The sequence below is a fragment of the Nicotiana tabacum genome, chromosome 20, assembly GCF_000715075.1.
Source record: "Nicotiana tabacum cultivar K326 chromosome 20, ASM71507v2, whole genome shotgun sequence".
Taxonomy (NCBI): domain Eukaryota; kingdom Viridiplantae; phylum Streptophyta; class Magnoliopsida; order Solanales; family Solanaceae; genus Nicotiana; species Nicotiana tabacum.
The window spans coordinates 118153055-118174877 of record NC_134099.1 but is presented as its reverse complement, the minus strand read 5'-3'; the positions used below and the strand labels follow the sequence as shown (position 1 = coordinate 118174877).

Sequence of the window (21823 nt, the reverse complement as noted above, 5' to 3'; positions counted from 1 at the left end):
GTAACATTTCCTTATCTAATACTTGAGGTTTACTAACCTTTGAACCTCGGCAAACTCAGGGCGACAAACACGACCCCGACGAAACTCAAGCCGGACCTCACTCGACGAGGAATAATGATGAAACCTCGGACAAACACCTCGACGAACCAAAGACGACCTCGACGGAGAGTTTGGACCCCACAACTGTCGACGAGCAGGTGGGTTGGTTGAAGGTTTTGGACGTGAGGGTGCCGGTGTTAATGGAGGTGGGTTTTTGCTGGTTGCTTGGGGCTGTTTAGACAGTGGTTTGGGGTGAGGGTTATCGTCGAGGACTGGACGATGCAGCAGCGATGGTTTTCGTTTCGGTGGAGCTGGTACGTGGGGGGTTTACCGGTGGTTTTGGACGCGAGGATTTTGGGGTCGTTGGTCGGACATGGTGTCTGGGTAGTGACGGAGGGGGGTGGTTTCGTTTGGATGGTGGTTATGGTGTTTGGGCGATGGTGTTTGGACGGGAGTGATGGAGGAGTTCCGACGGTGTTTGCTTCTTCTTCTTCTTGAAGAAGAAGATTCAACAGTGGTCGTCGGATATGGTGTCTGGGTAGTGACGGAGGAGGGTAGTTTCGTTTGGATGGCGGTTATGGTGTTTGGGCGATGGTGTTTGGATGGTTTTGACAATGGTGGGGCTGCCGGGGAAGGTCGTGGTGGTTATGGCGGAGAGGGAGTTGGGGAAGGTGACGGGGGAGGTCCGGAATGGAGGTTTGACGGACGTAGGGTCGACGATGGAGGTTTTTGACGCCGGGGGCTGTAGGGTTTTTTTTTCGTTTTTTCTTGTTCAACCGAGGAAGAAGAAGAATGAACAGTATTCTCCCTTTTAAAAATTTCAAAAATCCCCTTCGTTGGTCTTCTGTTCCTTCTTTTAAAAGAGAAAGAAAACCCATGCACAGTAGTCCCTCTCCAATTTTTTAAAAGTCTGTTTGTTGGTCCCCCCCACGTTCCTTTGGCCTTTTCCGTGTTTTTGTAACACAATGCCCATGAAAATGAGCCCCACGCGTGGTGGGGTTCGAGGCATATGTCCCCCACGCGTGGTGGGGTTCCCCACGTGTCCTGGACACGGTTTATTATGGGCTAGGTCCGAAAATTAGGCCTAAAACCGGGTAGTTTGAACCCGAATATTATTCTTTTGCCCGGACCCGAGAAATAGGAACACGTTGCTTAACTAGTGCTATGTAAGCAAAATAACTACCAAAAATAAGACTAGTATTTAAACAAAATTACCTCTTTTTTTTAAATATTTTTTAAAGATTTAAAATAGCTACAAAATATTAATGAAACTATTTTTTTGTAATTTTGGTTTTTCTTAAATATTAAGATAAAATATGAAGTAACATTTTTTGTATTTTTCAAAGTTAAAATGACTATAGAATATTAATAAAAAAAACTATTTTTTGTAATTTTCGTTTTTAATAAAGACAAAATATAAAGTAATATTTTTTTGTATTTTTCCAAAATTAAAACGACTACAAATCATTAATAGAATTATATTTTTTTGTAATTTTCGAATTTTATATAAAGTACCAAAATAAACTACAATTTTTGTATTTTTCAAGTTTATGAGAAATACATAAACTAAAATTTATATATATATTTTGTGATTTTTTTTCTTTTTGCAACGAAATAAAGTAAAATAGTTAAAATAGCTATACTAGACCCAATTTCACATATTCACGCTAAAAATGTGAAAATTCTCGGGGAGGGTCAAAAATCACGTGCTTACAGCTGCCCCTCTTTGACTGGAAACACGAAGAGTTTTCCGACAAAGAACGACTAGACGTGTTTTTGACCAGACCATTACTTGGACGGACTACACTTAAGGAAAGGGAGGGAATGTGACCGAGCCCTGGTATCCGAGCTGCCTACATATCCTTGGTTATACAGGAATCAGGCCACGTGTAGTTCGGGAATGAGAGAGATAGTGAAGTGTACCGAGGTGAAGAGCCGATCGAGGTACCGTTCCGTTGAGGTTCCGGTCCGCGGTCCTGTCATTACAACAAAAATGAAAACTGAAAAAGACTAACTAAGCCTATCAGCTACTAGTTACGAGGATTCCTATCTCTTAAGTCTTCTGAAACTTGGTCTTGAATCTTGAATGGTGCTTCATACAGACTTTGGATCTGAACCTTGATACTTGCTAGTTGTAGGTGCTAGTTCTTGAGCAGACCACATTTGTTCTCCACTTCCGTATTTTGGGCTCTTCTCTTTCTTCTTCTCTTTTTTTCTTCTTTTTCTTGTTTTGTTTTTTTTTTGTTTTTGTGACCAGCTTCTGTTGATCATCCCAGACTATTGATTCGCGCTCTTGAGGCGAGCTTCTAACTTGGATTGAATGCTGGGGATTTCTGTTGTAATCCTTCTGCTCTCCAGTGGATCACTGCTTGATTTTGAAAAATGTTTCTCCGTTCTACAGGCGGACTCCTGACTTCTTCTATCTTTGACACGCAACAACCTCCGTTCTACAGGCGGGTCCCTGACAATCAAAACAAGCAAAACAAACAAAATTTCCTAACCCAGTTTGCACTGGGCAGGTTTGTGAGTTGTCAGCAAAATCGTAACTCACTTACACTACTGATGCAATGATGAGAGTAAACTAAAGACTAGGCTAGGATGTGCATCTCCTATGAGTAAAACCAAAACTCTTGCTAGCAAATGTGTATGCTAAAATAAAACCTCAATGACTCAAACTAGAAAGTGTGTCTTCTATGGTTGAATCGGAATGAGCTAAACTAGGAAGTGCATCTCCTAAGGGTGAAAACTCTAGTGACTAGAACTAGGAAGTGTGTCTCCTATGAACTTGAAAGACCTTGATTAGGAAGTGCGTCTCCTACGGGTAAACTTCAAAAACTGGACTAGGAATTGTGTCTCCTATGGTCGAACTTAAAAATGAATCAAACTAGGAAGTGCATCTCCTAGGGGTGAAATCTTTTTAGGAAGTGCGTCTCCTATTGGTGAAACTGAACTTAGGAAGTGCGTCTCCTACTGGTGAAACTTATCTTAGGAAGTGCGTCTCCTACTGGTAAAACTTGCTTAGGAAGTGCGTCTCCTACTGGTGAAATATTTTTAGGAAGTGCGTCTCCTATTGGTGAAACTGAACTTAGGAAGTGCGTCTCCTATGGTAAAACTGAACTTAGGAAGTGTGTCTCCTATCGGTGAAATATTTTTAGGAAGTGCGTCTCCTATTGGTGAAACTGAGCTTAGGAAGTGCGTCTCCTACTGGTGAAACTTATCTTAGGAAGCGCGTCTCCTGTTGGTGAAATAAACTTAGGAAGTGCGTCTCCTATTGGTGAAACTGAAACTTAGGAAGTGCGTCTCCTGTTGGTGAAATAAACTTAGGAAGTGCGTCTCCTATCGGTGAAACTTGCTTAGGAAGTGCGTCTCCTATTGGTGAAACTTGCTTTAGGAAGTGCGTCTCCTATGGTGAAACTGACTTAGGAAGTGTGTCTCCTATTGATGAAACTTGCTTAGGAAGTGCGTCTCCTATGGTGAAACTATTCTTAGGAAGTGCGTCTCCTATTGTGAAACTGACTTAGGAAGTGCGTCTCCTATTGATGAAACTTGCTTAGGAAGTGCGTCTCCTATTGGTGAAACTTGCTTTTAGGAAGTGCGTCTCCTATGGTGAAACTATTCTTAGGAAGTGCGTCTCCTATTGTGAAACTGACTTAGGAAGTGCGTCTCCTATTGATGAAACTTGCTTAGGAAGTGCGTCTCCTATTGGTGAAACTTGCTTTTAGGAAGTGCGTCTCCTATGGTGAAACTATTTTTAGGAAGTGCGTCTCCTAATGGTAAAACTTGCTTAGGAAGTGCGTCTCCTATTGGTGAAACTTGCTTAGGAAGTGTGTCTCCTATTGGCACAATGGATCTAGGAAGTGCGTCTCCTATTGGTAAAACTTAACTTAGGAAGTGCGTCTCCTATTGGTGAACCTATTCTTAGGAAGTGCGTCTCCTAATGGTAAAATTGAACTTAGGAAGTGCGTCTCCTATTGGTAGAACTAAACTTAGGAAGTGCGTCTCCTATGGGTGAAATGAACTTAGGAAGTGCGTCTCCTATGGTAAAACTGAATTTTAGGAAGTGCGTCTCCTATTGGTACAACTATTCTTAGGAAGTGCGTCTCCTACTGGTAAAACTTTTTAGGAAGTGCGTCTCCTACTGGTACAATGGATTTAGGAAGTGCGTCTCCTATTGGTAGAACTGAATTTAGGAAGTGCGTCTCCTATGGTAAAACTGAACTTAGGAGGAAATGCATCTCCTATGGGTAAAACTAAAACTTAGGAGGAAATGCATCTCCTATGGGTAAAGACGTGGAATGTATGCCTCTGTTATCTGGGCGGGCTCCCAATTTCAACACTTAAAAGTAAAGACTGAATGTATTCCTCTGTTATTATGGGCGGGCTCCCAACTTCAACACTTAAAAGTAAAAAAAAAACTGAATGTATGCCTCTGTTATCTGGGCCGGCTCCCAATTTCAACACTTGAAAGTAAAGACTGAATGTATGCCTCTATTATCTGGGCGGGCTCCCAATTTCAACACTTGAAAAGTAAAGACTGAATTTATGCCTCTGTTATCTGGGCGGGCTCCCAACTTCAACACTTGAAAATAAAAAGACTGAATTTATGCCTCTGTTATCTGGGCGGGCTCCCAATTTCAACACTTGAAAATAAAAAGACTGAATTTATGCCTCTCATTATACAGGTGGGCGCCTGGCTTCAACACTTAAAAGTAAAGACTGAATGTATTCCTCTCATTATACAGGTGGGCGCCTGGCTTCAACATTTAAAAGTAAATACTGAATGTATTCCTCTCATTATACAGGAGGGCGCCTGGCACATGAAATGCAAATACTGAAATGTATTCCTCTCGTTATTCAGGTGGGCGCCTGGTTGTAAAGATATGAAAAATGATATGCCCGCATTATACTGGTGGGTGACCTAGAATATGAAATGAACAGACACAAGTGTATTCCCGCATTATACTGGTGGGTGACCTAGAACAGAAATGAAAAGACAGAAATGTATTCCTCTCGTTATTCAGGTGGGCGCCTGTTCAAGAAATGTAAAGACTGAAACCAACATATCCTATTTGAGGGCGGATGAACCCAACATATCCTGTTTGAGGGCGGATGAACCCAACATATCCTATTTGAGGGCGGATGAACCCAACAAATCCTATTTGAGGGCGGATGAACCCAACAGATCCTATTTGAGGGCGGATGAACCCGACATATCCTATTTGAGGGCGGATGAACCCGACAGATCCTATTTGAGGGCGGATTAACCCAACATATCCTATTTGAGGGCGGATGAACCCGACAGATCCTATTTGAGGGCGGATGAACCCGACATATCCTATTTGAGGGCGGATGAACCCAACAGATCCTATTTGAGGGCGGATTAACCCGACAGATCCTATTTGAGGGCGGATGAACCCAACATATCCTATTTGAGGGCGGATGAACCCGACAGATCCTATTTGAGGGCGGATTAACCCAACATATCCTATTTGAGGGCGGATGAACCCGACAGATCCTATTTGAGGGCGGATTAACCCAAAATATCTTTAAGACTTGAAAATGTCTTACCTCGAATACTTGCTGGGGGTTGGGATGAATTTTCCTTTTCTACCTTCCCCATTTTTATTATTATTCTTTTTTTTTTTTTTGCATAGCTTCTTCCTTCAAAGACTACCTCCCTTGATTTACTTACCTGTTGGGGGGTAAAATGTTATCAGCCTGGGGGTACCTGACTTCCAGAAAATTTTCTAAATGGAAGGAAAATTTTCTGCCCCAGTTTGATAATATCCCTTGTGGCATGCGTTTCTGCCTCAATGCCATTTCCCTTACCTGTTTCAAATCAAACAAAATTGTTAGTTTAAAATATGGTGGTTGGTTGTGATACTCCTACTGGGATGGCTTTCCCTTGCTCTCTTCCTTTCTCTGTGCTCCACCACTTGTTGGGGATGATATTATGTGCTGGGGATGACCCCTTCCTGCTGGGGGATATCCCTCTTCTTTTGTGGCATAGCTTGGAAACTGGCATTTCCCCGACCTTTTAGTCTAGTATGGATTTCGCCAAATCATGCTCACTGCTTTCCTCGCTTTGTTCATGGGCCTTGGCTTTGAGGTTTATAACCTTGGGTTTGACAAGTATATCTCTCTTGACGCCCGTCAATCCTTTTGTCAATTCCCTTTGCTGGGGATATCTTTTTTGACACTGGCCTCGCGCTTGTTCCTCGCTGACTATACCATTGGGATATACTAGTCAGATCTCATCTTGGAAAGCTGATGGCATATTTTGAAGTCATTTCATACTTGTTCTGACCGGACAGACTCTATTGGGGCAAATTTTTTATGAAAGGAGAAAGACAACGGAAACAAAATAAAAGACAAAGGAAACGATGACTCTTTTACAAAGGAAACAAAAAATAAAAATCTATCAAACGCAGATACCGACTCTAATGGCCATGACATGCATATGGGACTTTCTTTTACCGTCAATCATCTTTCAAGATCCTCAATTGGTGATTCCCCAGCTGATTCTTAATCTTATTCGACTTGCAGTGCCCGAAGGAGGGTTTTCACTATCAAGTCTCTCTCATTTTTGGCTTTTCTCTCAGCTTTCATGGCCTTATGGTGCCTGTGAAGGTTTTCACCGATAAGACTCTCTCATTTGTATCACTTTCCAACTGGGGATTTGGAGTGTCGTCGGTATGACTCTTTCTGCTGGAGATTAGAGTCCTTTCTGCTGTGGAACAGAATGTTATGTTCGCCGGTAAGACACTTCATTTGTCTGACTTGGCATCTTTTGAAGACTGATCGGAAGGTCTTTCTTTGGACCGCAATGTGGGTTTTGGAGAGGGTTAGAAAGAAAGGGTATAAAAGGCTCAAAAATGCATTAATTTTGGGTTATTAATTACAACCTTCGGAATTAGATTTATTTACATCAAACGCAACATCTGCCCCAGTTTCTTGCTTGGGGATATTTCAATTGATTTTTTTTCATTTTTCAAAACTATGACCGAGCTGTGAAGCGCCTACGTATCCTCTTTGAGGAATCAGGTCAAACGTAGTTCCCAATTCCTCTTTTTCATTTGACTTTCTTTTTTGTGTTTTTGTTATCACTTTTCTTTTCTTTTTTTTCGTTTTGTTGTTTTCTTTCTTTCTCTTTTTTTTTCCGTTACTACTGATTCCGAACGAGGGGTATGAAAGAAAATAAATGAGGCTCAAAAAGGGGTAACGAAGGATAAAGTGTTTGGGTAGCAGAACAAAATGCCTTCGTCATTCCAGTCTTCAAAACATGCCAAGTGCAAACAATACAATTTAAATTTGTAGTCTCTTCTGATGGTGCTGGACTTGACAATCATATTTAACCTCTGTTTGTTCATTTGTCACTTCTAAAACACCGTTGGGTGCCACTCTCATTATCATGACCGACCCTCATGCCAATTTGGCGAATCTTGCTTTTAACGGTTTTCTTTGTGCTTAACTTGCCCCAGTTCCACATGACTCGAGCTCTGAATAATCTCAAACCGTCCTTATTTTCTTTAAATGGTCTGATCGCCTTTCCAGGGTTTTAGGATTAACTTTAAAGACTAGGCCCAATAGTGAGTGCGCATGTCATGTCCCTAGAATCGGCATTGAATGAAATGATAAAAAGGACTAAACAAAAGACGACTGGAACTAACAAAAGACCGACTTTGTATTAGACCACCGGCGAAATGGTTTGAATAATAAAACAAACAAAACAACCAGAATAAAATCCTAACACAAACTGGACAAAATTTAAACAAACTGCTATGACAAAATGGAAAGATAAGAAGGTTTGACACATGACAAAATCCCAATTACAACCTTAATAATCCGAACAACAGAAATGACCACAAAATAAGCCACCACAAACTTCTCTCTTGCTGACCAAGGAACGGAGCGTTCTCCCCAAAAAATTGGCATCTTAGCCACTGAGCTTTGCATCAATACTGCCAAGACCATTACCCGCTTCAACATCGTCACCCTCTGTCAACAAGTTCTCGATAGGGTTCGAGTGCTCCATGTCACTGTTATTGATCACAATCCGCCCTTCTTGGATCATTCTTTCTATTTCTCTTTTCAAATCCCGACAGCTTTCAACATTGTGCCCCTGGACATTGGAATGGTATTCACACCTTTTAGAAGGGTCAAAGCTTCTTGCACGTGGGTCCACACGATTTGGAGGAATAGGTGCAATCATGTCATGATTCTTTAATTTCTCAAATAAGCTTTCATAGGACTCTCCTATTGGTGTAAAATTATCTTTCAACCTTTGTTCCCCTTTATACCACTGGTTTGGCTGTGGGTTATAGGGCATCTGAAAATTTTGTGGAGACTTCTGGAGATTTTGTGATGCTCGTGCTCGCCTCCTGGGGTGTTTTGGTGGCTGGACAACATACTGAGGTGGAGCGACAGAGTATTGAGCATCCTGAGGTGGATAATACTGCTCAGGGGAGCCATAGAAAATCTGAGGAGGCTGCTCATACATTCGAGATGTTCTCCTGGGACCTCTTCTAGACCCTGATGTCATCATGATTTCTTCAATCTCCTCATTTGTGTCGCTAAGATTATCTGACTCAACCCGGACAGCCTGAGTTGCGGCTTTAAGAACAGCTTGACTTATAATTTTGCCTGTCTTAAGACCATTCTCTACCATTTCTCCAATTTTGATAGCTTCCGAGAAGGTTTTGCCAACTGTGGACACCATGTTTTGAAAGTAATCTGGCTCTTGCGCTTGAAGGAAGACAGTAATTAGCTCGCAGTCATCCATGGGTGGCTTAACTCGAGCTGCTTGCTCTCTCCATTTTATGGCATATTCCCTGAAACTTTCACTTGGTTTCTTCTTCAGGTTTGAAAGGGACATGCGGTCTGGGGGAATGTCGATGTTGTATCGGAACTGTCTGACAAAGGCCTGTGCCATGTCATCCCAGACATACCAGCGAGACGTGTCTTGATCCATAAACCATTCGGAGGCTACTCCCGTAAGGCTTTCCACAAAATAAGCCATCAACAATTTTTCATTTCTTCCTGCCCCTCTCAGTTGATTGCAATACCTCTTCAGGTGGGCTATGGGATCTCCATGTCCATCGTACTTTTCAAATTTTGGAGTCTTGAAACCAGGCGGCAAGTGGACATCGGGGAATATACATAGATCTTTGAAGGCAACACTCTTTTGGCCTGCCAACCCTTGCATGTTCTCCAACCATTGTTCTAAGCTTTTCACTCTTCGGGTCATTTCTTCCTGTACCATCTTTCGGGCAGGCTTCTCAGTTTTTGCAGCAAGATCAAACGAGTACGAGTGGTACTCAGGAGAGTGGTACTGCTCTTGTTGTGTCGCAAATTGTGACTCATGACAAGGAACCTTCCCACTCTGAGTCTCTGGAGCACTTGTAACAGCTTCGACGTTAGTTGTCATTTTCTTTGAGGCACAAACCAACCACCTCAACTTTCTTCACAATTCAAAACCAAATATGTTAGAATGGACTCAGTCGGTCCTTATTATTATCAATATATATATATATTTATTTATTTATTTTTCGATTTTTTCATCATTTTTTTTTCATTTTTTCATTTTCTTTTTCATTCTCTTTTTTTTTGTTGTGGTCGAATCTTATGGAGATTGCCTACGTATCATGACCCCGCATGAATCAGACCTTGCGTAGTTCGGACCAATAAAAGATAAACAACCCTAAACACACATTTTTTTAAAATTTAAAACAAACTGGGTTTCAAGGATTTAAAGATTACCCACCAGCTTGAAAATTAAACAACCCGCATGTTCTAATCAAAAGATTGGTAGACTTAAAAACAAAATTCCAGCTCCCTTTCTCTGTTCGACAAATGCAACCAAATGGTTATTTTTTGCAAATGTGGCCCCTTCCAATTTTCACATGAATTTTGAGGCCGGGGAGGATTATTTTGACACTTAAAACTTGTCCATTCTTTTACGAAAATAACCTTTCGACAACTGAAAGATACTCTAAGGCTATTTCGGCAAGAACAGTTTAAGACGCGGCCGAAGCTGGCTCGGCTTATTATGACAAAAGACGGTATTCACATGACCGCTGACTCTTTGATTTTTTTTTCTTTTCAAAATTACAATAAAAGACTTGGCGTTGTAAACACGGCCCTTCAGCACCTCGGGGACGAAGATTTATAAGGCTGTGTGGGCCCATATCTCAAAATGACCCAAAGGTGGCTGTTTATGCCAAGTCAGCCTTCCGGCGTCCCTTTCGGGAACATTCGGCCCTTTTTATGACAAAACAGCATCACCTGACTTATTTATAACTCTTTTTTATCGTTTTTCAAATGAGAAAAGTCAATATTGCAAACACGGCCTTTCAACGTCTCGGGGACGAAGATTTTTAGGTTGTGGGGGTCAACTGGACCAAGTCTTAAAAATGACCCAAAAGTGGTTGTTTATGCAAAGTCAGCCTTCCGGCGTCCCTTTCGGGAACATTCGGCTATGTCTTGATAAAACAGCGTCACCTGACTTTCTTTATGACAAAATTAAAATTTGACATATATTTTTTATTTATTTGTTTTTTTGGCTATTTTAGCAAAAGGTGGGTTGGACATCACCCGACTTATTTATGACAAGATTAAAATTTTTGATTTTTAGCTATTTTAGCAAAAGGTGGGGTTGGACCCGATGAGGGTTGCCTACGTATCTCACATCCGGTGAGAATCAAACCCGCGTAGTTCGGGCCTCGAAAATGGAGTAACTAAACTAACCCTTTTTTTGAATTTTTGAAAGGAATGCTTTTAAAAGAAGAAAGAATTATTTTTTTTGATTTTTGTTTTATTTTTTAAAGAAAGACTTCTAAAAAATTTATTTGCTTTTGACTTGAACTTTGGGATTTTATATATATATATATATATTTAAACGAAAAAGAAAATGTGTTTGGTTGATTTTTTTCATTTGTTTCACCTTTTCTACGGAAGAAAGAATGTATATTTTTTGATTTATGATGTTGCCTCTTAAATTTTGAAAGAGGGACTTTTAAGAAAATGATGTGGAATTTCTGAGTTTTATTTATTTACAAAAGCACTTCTAAAGAAAAGTCCTAATATTTTGGAATTCAATTTTTCAACTATTTTTTTTGAACATTTTACAAAAGAGAGACTAAAAAGCAAAGAGTATTTTTTTGGATTTTTATTGCTGATTTTTAATTCTTATTTCATTATTTCACATGAAAGACTTCAGAAAGAAGGAAACTATTTTTATTTGAGTTTAAAGAAAACTTCTATATTAATTTTTATTTCTTTTTTTTTTGTATTTTCTAAGGAAAAATTTATAAAGAAAGAACTAAAGGGAAATATATTTTTTTTGGATTTTTGAAAATTGGGGCCGGAACCGATGAGGTTTGCCTACGTATCTCACATCCGGTGAGAATCAGACCCGCGTAGTTCGGGCAAATAAACTATTTTTGAGGAGACCCTTTTCCATTTTCTATATTTTTTTTTATTATTACTTTCACAACAATCAAATAGACTATTATTCTATTATTTTTCATTTATAACAATCAAACGAATTAACGAAAAACATAAAACATTCCTTCTTTTTGAGAAGGTGGGGGTTGGACCCGATGAGGGTTGCCTACGTATCTCACATCCGGTGAGAATCAAACCCGCGTAGTTCGGTCCAGATCATGAATAAGTAAATGAACTAACATTTTTTTTTTAATTGGAATTTGTGAAAGAACTGCTTCAAAAGAAGAAAAGAAGTATTATTTTGATTTTTGATTGATTTTCTTTTAAAAGAAAGACTAATATATTTTTTTTGAATTTTCGTTTTTTTTATTCTAAAGAAAAGAAGAAAATATTTTCGGAATTTTACCTTTAATATAAGAAATGCTTCTAAAAATGTTTTTTTTTTGAGTTTTGAATTTTCTAAAGAAGAATCAAAATATTTTCGGATTTTTTTATTTATTTATCTATTTTATCCTTTTGAATTTTGAACTTTCTTTTGAATTTTTTTTTTGGATTATATATATACTTATTTTGGAACAAATAATAAAATCACATTCAACGCCGAACTCTTTTTATTTTTATTTCTGGTATTTGCATAGACAAACAAAATAAAATAAATAAAACATTTTAAAAAAAAAAAACTCTTTTTCATTTTCATTTAATGGCAAAACAAACTATTTTCTTTAATATTTTAAAAAAAAACAGACAGAACAATGATGATTTTTTTTTATTTTTCTTTTGCTTTTAATATAACAAACTAACAAGACATTTTTTCATTTTCAAAATTTCGGCAGAGTTTCAACTCTACTCGGACTTCTATGCTGTTATTTTCTCCTTTTTTTCACGATTTTCTTATATGTGGAAAATGATGACAACATACAAAATCTTTTTGAATTTTCAAGCTTTGTTTTTATTTGTATTTTTATTTTTTATATTTATTATTTCTTTCAAAAATGTGGCATGGGAGACATAACGATTTCCAAGACTTCTTGGATTCCGCAAATGCTCCTCATGCGCTTTTCCCAACATATGAAGCGTGGGGGACATATGGGAATTCCAAGACTTCTTGGATTCCACAAATGTTCCCCATGTGCTTTCCCAAAAAGCAAGCGTGGGGGACATAGGGAATTCCAAGAATTCTTGGATTCCACAAATGTTCCCCATGCTTTGATTAAAATAAACCATGCTGGAAATGACCAAATGACTCATTCGCCCTTGACTAAATACAACAGGTTGCACATAGGATGCCGAAAGATGGTCTATTATTTTCAGGTTGCTTGTCCTAGACGGACCCAACCCCTGTGTTGAGTCCCCTAAGTCAAATACACATGATGCAAATAAGCGTTCCTACTAGGGATCCGGCATGTGGCTTTGTTATACTAGGTTCAAAAACCTGGGTCGGTGTTCTAGACAGTGTACCCGAGCGGACAACTCGAGCCGAGGAGGGGGCTACGTACCGGGGACCCGCGAGATCGTCCGGCTTTGTAACTTGTCCGACCTCTTTCTTATTTCAGGTATTGACACTAACAGAATAGGGAGTCTCGACCAGCGAGCTTCTCCCCGGAGGTAAGAAGAGAAAGGTTTCGGCACAGTTGATATGTACAGTTCAAATAATATCAAAGCGGTAAAAGCAGCATTTAGCACATTAGGCTCAAAACATGTAATAAAATCAGATAATAAATAAAGCCAAATAATAACAATTATTCTAAGCTCGAATTCTTAACCCTGAACCAGTGGTTCTGGGTTTTTATCCCCAGCAGAGTCGCCAGAGCTGTCACACCTCCTTTTTCCGCGCCCGCGGGGCGCAGGGGAGTTTTTTCCAATTAAAGGACAATCGAAACGGGATTTATTTAATTATTTCAGAGTCGCCACTTGGGAGATTTAGGGTGTCCCAAGTCACCAATTTTAATCCCGAATCGAGGAAAAGAATGACTCCATATTATAGTCTGCGTACCAGAAATCTGGATAAGGAATTCTGTTAACCCGGGAGAAGGTGTTAGGCATTCCCGAGTTCCGTGGTTCTAGCACGGTCGCTCAACTGTTATATTTGGCTTATTTATCTGATTTTTAATACAATATGAACTTATGTGCAAATTTATCTTTTAACCGCTTTACTATTATTGTTTTTTTTAAAAGAAATGTGAACATCATTTAAAACACGTCTTTGGACTACGTCACATGAAATGCACCCATAATCCGGAACACATTTTATTTGATGTTTTGGGATCGGATTTGGGTCGCATGAAATGCACACCCGAGCTTAAGAAAGTAAATTATTAAACACGCGCCTAAAGAGACTATCGCGTTATTATTTTGGGAAGACCACGAAATTCACTAAGCGGCCCTCCTGAATTCTAAGTAATTTAAAACAAGTATTTATTGAGGGCCCCGCAATTTGTATTTTTATTCGGCGAGGCTCATCTCATTCTTATTTTTAAAGGAATTTGCAACGTCATGGAAATACATCTCGGCCACGCCACAATCAATGCGCCCGTGACTAGAGACACATTTCGACTCCGTTGAGATTTGGATTTGGGTCACATAAATGTGCACCCGAGTTTAGGGAGATAACATTATTAAAGGCGCGCCTAAAGCAACTAGCGCATTATTATTTTTGGGGAGGGCCGTGAAATTTGTTAAACGGCCCATCCCGGAATCTAAGTATTTAATACATATATTTTGTGAGGGCCCCGCAATTTGTCCCTTTTATTCGGCGAGGCTCGTCTCATTTTATTCTTTATTATTATTATTATTATTATTATTATTATTATTATTTTTTATTTTTTAAAAGGATGCCATTTTTATGTCTTTAACAATACTAAAACTTACGGCCTCTTTACAACTAAAATCACATGACTTGTTAGAAGTTTAATAAAAGAGTTTTAGCGAATGAGTATTTCGGGCGTAGCAAGAGCATATACTAATAATAATTTTGTCCGAACGACCTAAGCAAAGGAAAGGACGAACAGAATAACGTCGAACTTGTGTCATAGAACAACTAGTCAAACTTAATTAAATGGCATCAAATAAACGAGAATCACATAACGCAAAATGAGCAAAAATGCATACTATGAAAACATAAGCAGAAAATTATCATACCAATTTCTATATTGCATCTTTGAACATTTAACGTAACATTTCCTTATCTAATACTTGAGGTTTACTAACCTTTGAACCTCGGCAAACTCAGGGCGACAAACACGACCCCGACGAAACTCAAGCCGGACCTCACTCGACGAGGAATAATGATGAAACCTCGGACAAACACCTCGACGAACCAAAGACGACCTCGACGGAGAGTTTGGACCCCACAACTGTCGACGAGCAGGTGGGTTGGTTGAAGGTTTTGGACGTGAGGGTGCCGGTGTTAATGGAGGTGGGTTTTTGCTGGTTGCTTGGGGCTGTTTAGACAGTGGTTTGGGGTGAGGGTTATCGTCGAGGACTGGACGATGCAGCAGCGATGGTTTTCGTTTCGGTGGAGCTGGTACGTGGGGGGTTTACCGGTGGTTTTGGACGCGAGGATTTTGGGGTCGTTGGTCGGACATGGTGTCTGGGTAGTGACGGAGGGGGGTGGTTTCGTTTGGATGGTGGTTATGGTGTTTGGGCGATGGTGTTTGGACGGGAGTGATGGAGGAGTTCCGACGGTGTTTGCTTCTTCTTCTTCTTGAAGAAGAAGATTCAACAGTGGTCGTCGGTTATGGTGTCTGGGTAGTGACGGAGGAGGGTGGTTTCGTTTGGATGGCGGTTATGGTGTTTGGGCGATGGTGTTTGGATGGTTTTGACGATGGTGGGGCTGCCGGGGAAGGTCGTGGTGGTTATGGCGGAGAGGGAGTTGGGGAAGGTGACGGGGGAGGTCCGGAATGGAGGTTTGACGGACGTAGGGTCGACGATGGAGGTTTTTGACGCCGGGGGCTGTAGGGTTTTTTTTTCGTTTTTTCTTGTTCAACCGAGGAAGAAGAAGAATGAACAGTATTCTCCCTTTTAAAAATTTCAAAAATCCCCTTCGTTGGTCTTCTGTTCCTTCTTTTAAAAGAGAAAGAAAACCCATGCACAGTAGTCCCTCTCCAATTTTTTAAAAGTCTGTTTGTTGGTCCCCCCCCCCCCCCCCCACGTTCCTTTGGCCTTTTCCGTGTTTTTGTAACACAATGCCCATGAAAATGAGCCCCACGCGTGGTGGGGTTCGAGGCATATGTCCCCCACGCGTGGTGGGGTTCCCCACGTGTCCTGGACACGGTTTATTATGGGCTAGGTCCGAAAATTAGGCCTAAAACCGGGTAGTTTGAACCCGAATATTATTCTTTTGCCCGGATCCGAGAAATAGGAACACGTTGCTTAACTAGTGCTATGTAAGCAAAATAACTACCAAAAATAAGACTAGTATTTAAACAAAATTACCTCTTTTTTTTAAATATTTTTTAAAGATTTAAAATAGCTACAAAATATTAATGAAACTATTTTTTTGTAATTTTTGTTTTTCTTAAATATTAAGATAAAATATGAAGTAACATTTTTTGTATTTTTCAAAGTTAAAATGACTATAGAATATTAATAAAAAAAACTATTTTTTGTAATTTTCGTTTTTAATAAAGACAAAATATAAAGTAATATTTTTTTGTATTTTTCCAAAATTAAAACGACTACAAATCATTAATAGAATTATATTTTTTTGTAATTTTCGAATTTTATATAAAGTACCAAAATAAACTACAATTTTTGTATTTTTCAAGTTTATGAGAAATACATAAACTAAAATTTATATATATATTTTGTGATTTTTTCTTTTTGCAACAAAATAAAGTAAAATAGTTAAAATAGCTATACTAGACCCAATTTCACATATTCACGCTAAAAATGTGAAAATTCTCGGGGAGGGTCAAAAATCACGTGCTTACAGTAGTCCCAAATGTAAATACTCAGTACATAGGGAATCTACCGGGTGCAGTCCCGTAGTTCCAATGTAAATGTGCAGGGGGATCTCCTGGAATATCGTTCCGTAGTTCCAAAGTAAACATATAGGGGGATCTCCCGGGATACCGTCCCGTAGTCCCAAAGTAAACAGTAGCAACAACAAGAAAAGTACACAGTGCAATTCAAGTTCCATACCACGGCAAAACATGAATTTCTAACCTAGCATGTTGCACGTAATCCAAATAAGGCAGTTGAGCAAGTAAGGCAATTAAGTCAATTAGACATGCTTTCCTAAGCTAACAACAGGCCTAAATTGCAAGTAGTATAAACAGGGAAAGAAACATACTACTAATTACTTAATGAAAATCCTATTTTTCAACAATTAGCACAAGTACGCACTCATCACCTCACGTACAAGGCATTTTAATTATCAATAATACCAAATCCTAAGGGGAATTTCCCCCCCACAAGGTTAAGCAAGCCACTTACCTCGAACTGACTCAAAATCAACCCGAAATCACGTTCTTACCATGAGTACTCGACTTCAAATGGCCCAAATCTATTCAATTCAATTGCATAATGTAAATAACACTTCAAGTAACTGAAGCTAATACGCGAAATTAGGTAAAATAACCAAAATGCCCCTCGGGCCCACGTCTCAAAATCGGGTAACATTTAAAATTTCAGAATCTTCATACTCTCACGAGTCTATACATATCAAGAACACTGAAATCGAAGTTCAATTGACCCCTCAAATACCCATTTTAAGGTCTTTTAATCGCAAGCCCTAATTACCCATTTTGCACTGACTTTTTCCTAATCTTTTACCACTAATTAGACCTTTAATCACATATAAATGAGTTATGAAGTCAAGAATATTATCTCCAAGTGATTCTCCTTTGGTTTCCTCAAAAATCTCCCTCAAAAGCTTCAGTCACGTTCAAAAATGGTGGAAAAATAAAGAAGGGTCGTGGATTGGCTATTTAAATACTGCCCAGGTACTTCCTTCTTCGCGAACACGAAAGGACCCTCGCGTTCGCAAAGCACAGCTGCACTTGGGTCCAGTTTCCTTCATCGCGAACGCGATGTCCTGGTCGCGAACACGATGCACAATCTCCCCCTCCTTTGCGAACGCGGGAAAAACTTCGCGAACGTGAAGCATTAACCTCCCCCCAGCCCCAGCTCCTCTTCGCGAACGCGAGACCCCACTCGCGAACGCGAAGAAGGAAACCAGAACTGGGTTGCTGCAATTTTCTGCAATTTCTCTAAGTTCCAAAATGACCCGTTGAGTATCCGAAACACACCCGAGGCCCCCGGGACCTCAACCAAACATATCAACCAATCCTAATACATCATTCAAACTTGTTCCAATCTTCGAAATGCTCAAAACAACATCAAAATACCAATTTAACATAGGATTCAAGCCTAAGAACTCCAAAACTCTCAAATTACGCTTTCGATCAAAAAGTCTATCAAACCTCGTCTGAATGACCTGAAATTTTGCACACACGTCACATTCAACACTACGAAGCTACTCCAACTTCCGGAATTCCATTGCGACCCCGATATCAAAATCTCACTATCGAACCGGAAACTTCAAAAATTCAACTTTCAGCATTTCAAGCCTAAATTAGCTACGGACCTCCAAAATACAATCCGGACATGCCCTTAAGCCCGAAATCACCCAATGGAGCTAACGGAACCAACGGAATTCCATTCTGAGGCCGTATTCATACTGCTCCGACTACAGTCCAATTTCTAAAACTTAAACTCTCATTTAGGGACTAAGTGTCCCAAAACTCTACGAAACTCAAAGACAAGCATCCCGGCAAATCAAAATAGCAGAAACAAATACGGGGAAAGTAATTAATAGGAGATCTGGGCATTAATTCTTAAAACGACCGGGAGGGTCGTTACAAAAATCCCCAATATGTCCAAAAAACTGTGAGTGAGAGGTTAACAAGATGAAAGGCACTACTTGTATTTGAAATGGAAGATAATAATGCTTCGTCCACAAATTATAAGGAAAAATAAGAACAATAACCTAAATCCAATTTTGGTAGCAGTACTAAAATAAAAAAAATGAATATTTTATTTACCGAGCTAACAAAGGCTGGATCTTATTCCTGATGTACCACAATAAGAGGTATAAGAGGTACTAGTATTCTTCACACGTGACCAGGAATCTCTTATTAAAACCCTACTGAACTATTATAAACAAAAAGATCATGTTTTCTACCGAGTAAAATGGAAAAAGAAAAATATAGAGAGAATGATGTTACACAACCGTCACATCATTTATTGATCTGCCCGGTAGATCTCAAATTATTTGTAGTATCTCTCTTTATACACCCATTAAAAACCCTTAATTAGAAGGATTTTTTGACTATTTTATCGATATTTATATTTTAAGATATGATCTTTCAATTTTCAAAAACAATTACGGTTAAGAGTAAAGTGAAGAAAAAATAATTGATTATGTCTAAAACTTCTAAAATGATAAATAATTTGATACAACTATATAATTTGAGACGGATGGAGTAATAAATACCAAAACTTGGAAGGGGAAAAACTAAAGACTCCAAAACTTAAAAAGACAAAAACTTGGAGTAGTAAAAACTGCTACACCATTTTTTTCGATCCATTAACCCATGATTACAGCTCAAACAAAACAAAAGAAAATGACTTGGAAATGGAAGTTGCACACAAAGTAATACTGGATCCACCTTCTTTAAATGAAAACTTTCAAAACTTGCCCAGTATCCACCTGCTCATGGAGTTTAGTAAAGAGAAATATTTATACAATTCATCGTCATCATCTTAGTCCCACATCTATATACATATATAGTTTGATAGCATGTATAAGAGTGGGTACTTGAACATCAGCTGGAATATTTGTTCATTATCTAATTTCAACAACGTGATTATATATAGGTAATAATCTATACGGCGACCGGCTTACGGTCTGGCCTGAGGTGGAGCGTCGGATCCTGTTCCGCTTGCCACGGCGGCCATGGCGGCTGAGTTAGTAACTTTTTTCCTAGTTGCAACCTTCGGATACTTCTCTTTCTTTTCATCTTGCTTCATCTGCTTTTCTCTACAGTCTAGGCTGCAGAAAGCACTATCTCCTCTGAAAAAAAAAAAACAACCACAAATAAGTTTATTATAGATTTCAACAAAAAAGAATACAGAAATAACTAGCTAGCTACATATATGTAAAGAGTTCAACCCCTATAAATTGATAGAATAAATTAATTTTATTATCTGATTGCCTAGAAAATAACTACATGTGATAGGCAATAATAAATGAAATTAGTAACATAGAAAACAAGTATAAGTTAAAAATGGCAGCCCAGTGCACTAAGCTCTTGCTATGCGCGAGGTTCAAAGAAGGATTCGATCAGAAGGTGTCTATTGGACGCAGTCTTACACAGCATTTATGCAAGATGCCGTTTCCACGGCTCGAACCTGCGACCTCCTGATCACATATGGTAACAACTTTACCAACTGCGCCAAGGCTCTCCTTCTCAGGGTATATAAGTTAAATCGTATACATCTGTATACCTGTACATGTAGATGTCACGACCAGGGATTAACTGGCGTTTGCAGAGGGAGCAAGCTCTAAGGAAATGGGCAGTTCCAACGAAATCAGCTGATCTTCTGCGAGTCAAGATTAAGCGTTGATCTAGGCCGTTGGAGGGCATTGGGACGGGACCAGTGAAGTTGTAGGGGTTGAGAGGATCAAAGGGCTGATAATTTATAACGGCTACAGAAGGATCGTTTATGTTGAGATCCAAGGTGAATTCTTTCATGCTTGTTGTTCTTTTGATTGGTGGCCTTGGCCTCTTTCCAAGCAACATTTTTTCCTTTTTGTTATGCTTCCCTTTGTTCTCGATCTCCTCTCTTGTTTCTTGGTAGGGTTTTGTTTTGCAGCTTTGCTAGAGATTGGTCATGGTTGAAAAGATAGGTTTATAGAGAGGAGGAAAGAGAGGCTTTTAGAGAGAAGAAGGAAGGGACGGAGTGAGAGTGAGGAAATGTGGGAAGATATAAACTAAGAGCCGGAAAGCTAGGAAAGAATATGGAAAGTTGAATTTATAATCAGTTGCTTATGGAGTAAGTTTAAGTAGATTAACTTAACTTAATATTTTTTAATAAAAATTTAAATATTCAAAAACTATACGAATTATATTATAAGTTTGCAAATTTTCTCATGTCAGTAAAAGTGTAAAAAACTTTTGGACTATCAATGTACTAAAATATGTTGTAACATGTTTGTATTATATCTTATTTTAACTTAATAATCTCAATTATTATGTATTATTGTAGTCAAACAGTTAAAAGTATTTTTTAAGAGACCAGGTAATTTTAAAATTCTGTTACTCTATTTGTACACTGGAGTTAATTAAAGTACTCACATTATTATTAGGAGGCCATGTCAGCAGTTTCTATTTTTTTATGCAATTATTGAGATACCAGCTACCCAGGTATCATCTAGGGAAGGACTTCTCTTTCAACTTAAGATTCTCTCTGTTAAAATGAAATAAAAAAAGAGAATCTATTTAGATGTCAGATATACAAAAAATACTTATTCCCAAATAAGTAGCACTTATTAATTCAGAAAACTAATATAGATAATTTACTTTTTTTAAAACTCTAAGCTTAATATTAATTGTTCTATATTTAAGAGGTACATAAATAGACAAAAATTAGAAAAATTAGAAAAAATAATAAATTAGTCAAATTACTCTTCTTATTAATTTTTTTTTTATGGGCGCGTAAAACCTTATCTTGACAACTTAATGGGAGCGGAGGAAATAATATCTCCTAAAATAATAGAAATGGCAAAATACCTTAAATCACCCCTAAACTTGGCTCAAATTATTAGTATTCTCCCTGAACTATGCTCGGTTTTAATTACCCCCCTCAACTTGGCCTTTTGAGGGTCATTACCCCCTAGACGCTGATGTCGCAAAAGTGTGGGTGCACTTGCCTGCCACGTAGATTTTTCTGTCTATGTGGCATTTTTTTTAAAAAATAAAATATATTTTTTTACCTTTTTAAAAATATTACTTTTTAGATAAAATTTTTCGAATACAATTTATAATAAAACTTGGATAGAACTACATTATTTAGGCTAAATATTTTTATTTGGCCAAAAATAATAAAGTTTTAGTTAATCTTTTTTGAATTTGACCTGAAAATAAAGATTTATACAATTGAAATAAATAGTTAAGGCATCTAAAAAGTTATAAAATATACATAGTTTGAAATTAATTATTTGGCTATAATTTTTTATATAGCTCTAAATTAAGGTGATCTAAATTTTTATTTTTATTTTTACAGATTTTACCTAAAAAAGTAAAAATACACAGTTGAAATAAATAGTCATTGC

The 21823-nt window shown here is 38.5% G+C and overlaps 1 protein-coding gene across 1 annotated transcript; it reads right to left on the bottom strand.

The window, feature by feature from the left end:
- Positions 1-19019: 19019 nt before the first annotated feature.
- Positions 19020-20511, bottom strand: LOC107791959 (FCS-Like Zinc finger 6). Its single transcript, XM_016614121.2, has 2 exons — positions 19996-20511; positions 19020-19561 (listed from the first exon to the last, which is right to left on the bottom strand). The coding sequence occupies exons 1-2, from the start codon at positions 20289-20291 to the stop codon at positions 19390-19392; spliced, it is 468 nt and encodes a 155-aa protein (XP_016469607.1). The 5' UTR covers positions 20292-20511; the 3' UTR covers positions 19020-19389.
- Between the last annotated feature and the right edge of the window lie 1312 nt (positions 20512-21823).